Raw genomic sequence first — 4536 nt, 5'->3', positions numbered from 1 at the left:
GTAAATACTGATGATGTCATCGTCTGAAGATGGCTGAAGGGTGAGCGTAAAGTCGCAAAATAGTTTTTGTTTATTAAACTAATCTTACAAAATGACTGAAATACTCACATGCATCGTGTTTATTGTTTCGTTGTGTGTGTGATGCCAGTTTTCGTGATTGCATCATTGCGGTTTCTGAGTTCTGCTTCCTTCAGGAAGTGAACGTGTTTACATAGCATTGCTAGCGTTAGCTTAGCGTGACTAGCGTTTGCATAGAGCTGTTTAAACCACGAAGTAAGAGCTACCAGGCGGTATTAACTTTTATATATGAAAAATGACATTTATTCTCAGCCTTACACGTAGCATGTTTGACAATTTTATTGATTAAATGTTTTGTTCTGGTGGCTAACGGTAGCTTGGTCGTTAGCTCAGTCTGGTGGTGATGATGACAGCAGCTGAGCTTCCGTAGGTTTCACTAGACATTTAAATGTGTTGTTTATGCTTGATATTTGCTGTTATAATTTAGAAAGCAGCTAACTCTTTATAATGTGTGGATTGCAGAGAAAACTGGTGGGGAGGCTGGCTTCAGCAGAGCTTCCAGGCCGTAAAAGACAAGGTAATCCGGACACAAGGGCAATCCTTAATCTAGAATTGCTTCTCTTTATCTTTTATCTGAGAAGGTCGAGACTACAGCATGTCTGTCTGATTATCTGTTTACAGTCAGTAGAGGGTGTGTACATGTTTTTCTGTGGAATCAAACTCCTAATTTTGGTCACCTGTATTTTAAAGCTAGTTGTTTACCATTGTTTAGTCATTTGCCAGTCTAAAATACACCTACAATCTTCAGAACGAGAATAAAAGAAAAGAAAATGTCCCAAGTTGCCAGTGCAAGAATTTTACAGTCAGTCAATATAAAAGTGGCCCAAACCGTCCACAGTTCATGAACATTTTTTGTATTATGATTTATTTTGTATGGAACAGCAACAGCTTTTGCATTTCACTAAATGATAACATTTGGGATGTAACCATTGAAATGACTTGGTATTATGAGCTGATGTTGTTTTGTAGATAAACGTACATTTTTCTGATCTGTTCAATTAGGTTTGAAATGTTCTTTTAGTTTGATATGCTCATGGATGGTGTTTCATCATGACTGCACTCATTTACAACCTGCTCCTGATTGTACAACTCAAACCCAAAATACCTTCATAGAGCATACTTTCCATTACCATCCGACAAGTTCTTATTGTTAAATGTCTCCTTTGTCTACATTACGTGTTGTCTTGTAGTAACATGAAGAAAAAAGGAGAGTGACATATTTGTACCTGGGCTGTGACGATATGCTTTTGTCTCGATTCGATTCAGATTTTTTGCGAGCCGTTTCAATTTAAATTCTCACAATTCATTGATATTGATGATTTTTGTAGACTAAAAACAAATAAAAATGTACAAAACATTTTTTGCTAGTCATTTTTCTGAATTTCAATTAGAAAAAGAAACAACACAGTAGCCAGACCATCATTCTGTTGCTATAAAGCCCAAGAAGACAAGTAAAAAGATCAATAAAAGTGAAGACAAAAATTTTATTGTGGATTATTTTTATTTATTTGAACAAAAGACTTTTCTTTTAATAAAAAAAAATATATATATATCAATTTTAAAATCATAAAGCAAAAAATCCTAATGTTTGATTTTTCGATTCGATTTCCTACACCTAATTTGTACTAGTTCTTATGATATCCATGGTGTAAATTGACAATTTCCTCTTTATGAAGAGAAGCCCCTGTCTAGATTTTGATAATCTTCCTCTGACTCTTTACTTTCCAGTCATCTGAGGCCATAGAGTTTCTAAAACGAGACCTGAATGAGTTCTCCACTGTGGTACAGCATGACACAGCCTGCTCAATCGTTGCCACAGCCACTGCTGTTAGAAACAAACTTGCTGTAAGTGTTTCTGCCCAACTCGTCACTTTTGTGAACTTCATCTACATCCGGTTCAAATGCTGATTGAATTAATTCACTTATTTCATTTTATTGCTTTCCCAGGTGGAAGGGTCTTCGGAGACAACAGAAAAGGTGAAAAAGAGTCTTTCTAGTTTCTTAGGAGTGATAACGGACACACTTGCGCCACCCCCTGATAAAACCATTGATTGTGACGTAATCACGTTGGTGGCAACGCCAGCGGGAACCACAGAGGTCTACGACAGCTCAAAGGTGGGTACTAAATAACTGATAACAAACTTTAGAGAAACTTTTTAATACAGCAAGTTCACAAATTCACCAAATGAGTCACTCAAATAGTCAAAAAGAGCTTCCCTTGTACATTTCAGCTGGTAAAACTGTCATGATAACTTGCATGAATCTCAGTAGGTATGAAAGGTGCTCCACTGTATCCTTGCTAAAGGAGATGATGAAGGAAAAATCCTTATGCACAATATACAGTTTGTAACTACTGGCTTTGTCAGTCTTTTAGAGGTATGCCATCAATGTTTTCAGACTTTTGGAAAAACCAATGGCAATTCTATAGCCGTAGTAATCACAGATTCATTCATTCATTTTCTGCCGCTTTATCTGGGGTCGGGTCGCGGGGCAGCAGCCTAAACAGGGAAGCCCAGATTTTCCTCTGCCACATTCACCAACCCTGCAAGGGGGGATCCCACAACTGTGTCAGAATTGGCCCCAGTGTGCAAACAGTATTTGATTAGATTGGCCACACCATCGAGTGAAGTTTGATAAAACTGCGGGCAAAGGGCTTTTGCAAACCACAACAATTTATGTGGCCATTCTTAGTGTTAAGTGATTAAAACATACCAGACGTGGACACCTACTGCTGAAAAGCCAGGTTTTGTACACCCTTATAGAGTTGCAGGTTTATTTTTTTTAGATATGATTTTGTTTGTTTAGTTAGTTGATACCAGAATCCTCTGAATGACTCATCAGAAACCAAAAAGTTTTTTTTCCTGCTGCAGCAATTCGGACTTATGACATTTTGAAAATGATATGTATATATTACTTGCTCTGACCTTATCAAAATGTTAAAAAAAATGACTTGGGTGTTATTCAGACATGACACTGAAGCACTGAAGTGCTGTCAGAACTTTCATAAATCAGTGCAATAGTAGGTACTCATGTAAGATCAACCACTAATCTAACAGCAGTTGTTTTTGGACACAACTTATAAGGTAATCAATCGGACCTACGATAGCAGTGTTGTACACAGAACAAACAAGCTCACCACAGCTCGTGCAACTTGCTGATATCTACTAGTTAATTATCTTTTTTTCTGCTGGTTGCTCTGGTTTCGATTTGCTCATGATACAAGCTTGAACGTTTGTTTTGTGCCGACACACAAAGTGAAACAGTCACTGCTAAGAACGTGTCTGTTTTCTCTGCAGGCACGTCTCTATAGTGTGCAAGCTGATCCTGCTACATACTGCAACGAGCCTGATGGTAAGGCACACCACAGTCAGGTGGTAAAAGCTTGAAATGTTGTTGTTTTTTTTGTTTTTTTTTAAGTGAAAGATTAGTTTAATTTGGTAGATTTATTTATTTATTCATTTATTTATTTATCTTTATCTGCATTTATCTTTTCAGGTTGTTTTTAGCAAATATAATACATCTATAATGCAGGGGAAAAAAGTGTGGAAATGCCCAGCTTTTTAATTTTCTTTATGTTCTGTAGGACCTCCAGAGCAGTTTGACAACTGGTTGTCCAGTTTCAGTCTGGAAGAAAAGAAAGGAGAAATATCAGATCTCTTGGTCAACAGCCCTTCCATACGAGCGCTTTACACCAAAATGGTACCCCACATTTGTCAAAACTTAATCATAAGGAGCCAAGATAAGCTTTTTTTTTCTTGATTAAAAAATAAAATAAAATGTTTCCGTTTCCATCATGCAGGTACCAGCTGCTGTTTCCCACTCTGAGTTCTGGCAGAGGTATTTCTACAAAGTCTTCCAGCTAGATCAGGTACAGCTGAGTGTTTTTCTTTATAAGTGTCACTCAAAATACACAGATCCAACAGGCAGTGAAGTTCTGCACAATGACTTGTTACTTTTAGTCAGATGTGTTGAAGCAGGCACACACACCAAAAGCCTGCAGTGAACTGGCTCAAACGGATTGAGGTCTCTTGTGAAGAGGCTTCTTGGCCATTTGTCGGTTCAGTGTGTTGTCTTGGCTGCCATCTGCTGGTATTTTCCTCCGTTATGAATGTTTCATTTAGCTTGTAATGGTGGTTTGTGTTCTCTTTTTAAAACAAGCTGAATACAACATGTCTTACTACAGGATTTTACATCTTTTTACTTATTATTTATTATTTGTGATGTTGGATGTTCTAAATGTTGTATGCTGGTGTGTTATTCTAAACACAAGCTATTAGGCAGAGTTTGTAAACTTTACACAAACAGTAATGAAATTATTCTTGTTCAGTTACTTTCACCTTCTGATAATAGCAGCAGGTTTTGTATTATATATTGTTAAGAAGACCAAATCAGTCACATTTTTTGGAAGTTATAAAGATGCTGCTTCTGTGGAATCAGCAACACAGCTGAACTTGTGAG

At 37.2% G+C, this 4536-nt stretch overlaps 1 protein-coding gene across 1 annotated transcript in view; it reads left to right on the top strand.

The window, feature by feature from the left end:
* bsdc1 (BSD domain containing 1) overlaps positions 1-4536 on the top strand; it is a 13255-nt gene continuing 8719 nt past the window's right edge. The window contains exons 1-7 of the mRNA XM_079262683.1: positions 1-40; positions 541-595; positions 1807-1923; positions 2026-2193; positions 3375-3429; positions 3662-3777; positions 3878-3946. Of these exons, the coding sequence (XP_079118809.1) occupies positions 30-40; positions 541-595; positions 1807-1923; positions 2026-2193; positions 3375-3429; positions 3662-3777; positions 3878-3946 (591 nt within the window). The 5' untranslated portion in view covers positions 1-29. The remainder of the gene's footprint in view (positions 41-540; positions 596-1806; positions 1924-2025; positions 2194-3374; positions 3430-3661; positions 3778-3877; positions 3947-4536) is intronic.

Source organism: Telmatherina bonti (assembly GCF_933228915.1).
Source record: "Telmatherina bonti genome assembly, chromosome: 22".
NCBI classification, from domain to species: Eukaryota; Metazoa; Chordata; class Actinopteri; order Atheriniformes; family Telmatherinidae; genus Telmatherina; species Telmatherina bonti.
Note: the sequence above shows the minus strand (reverse complement) of the source record. Positions and strands in the feature narration are given on the sequence as shown.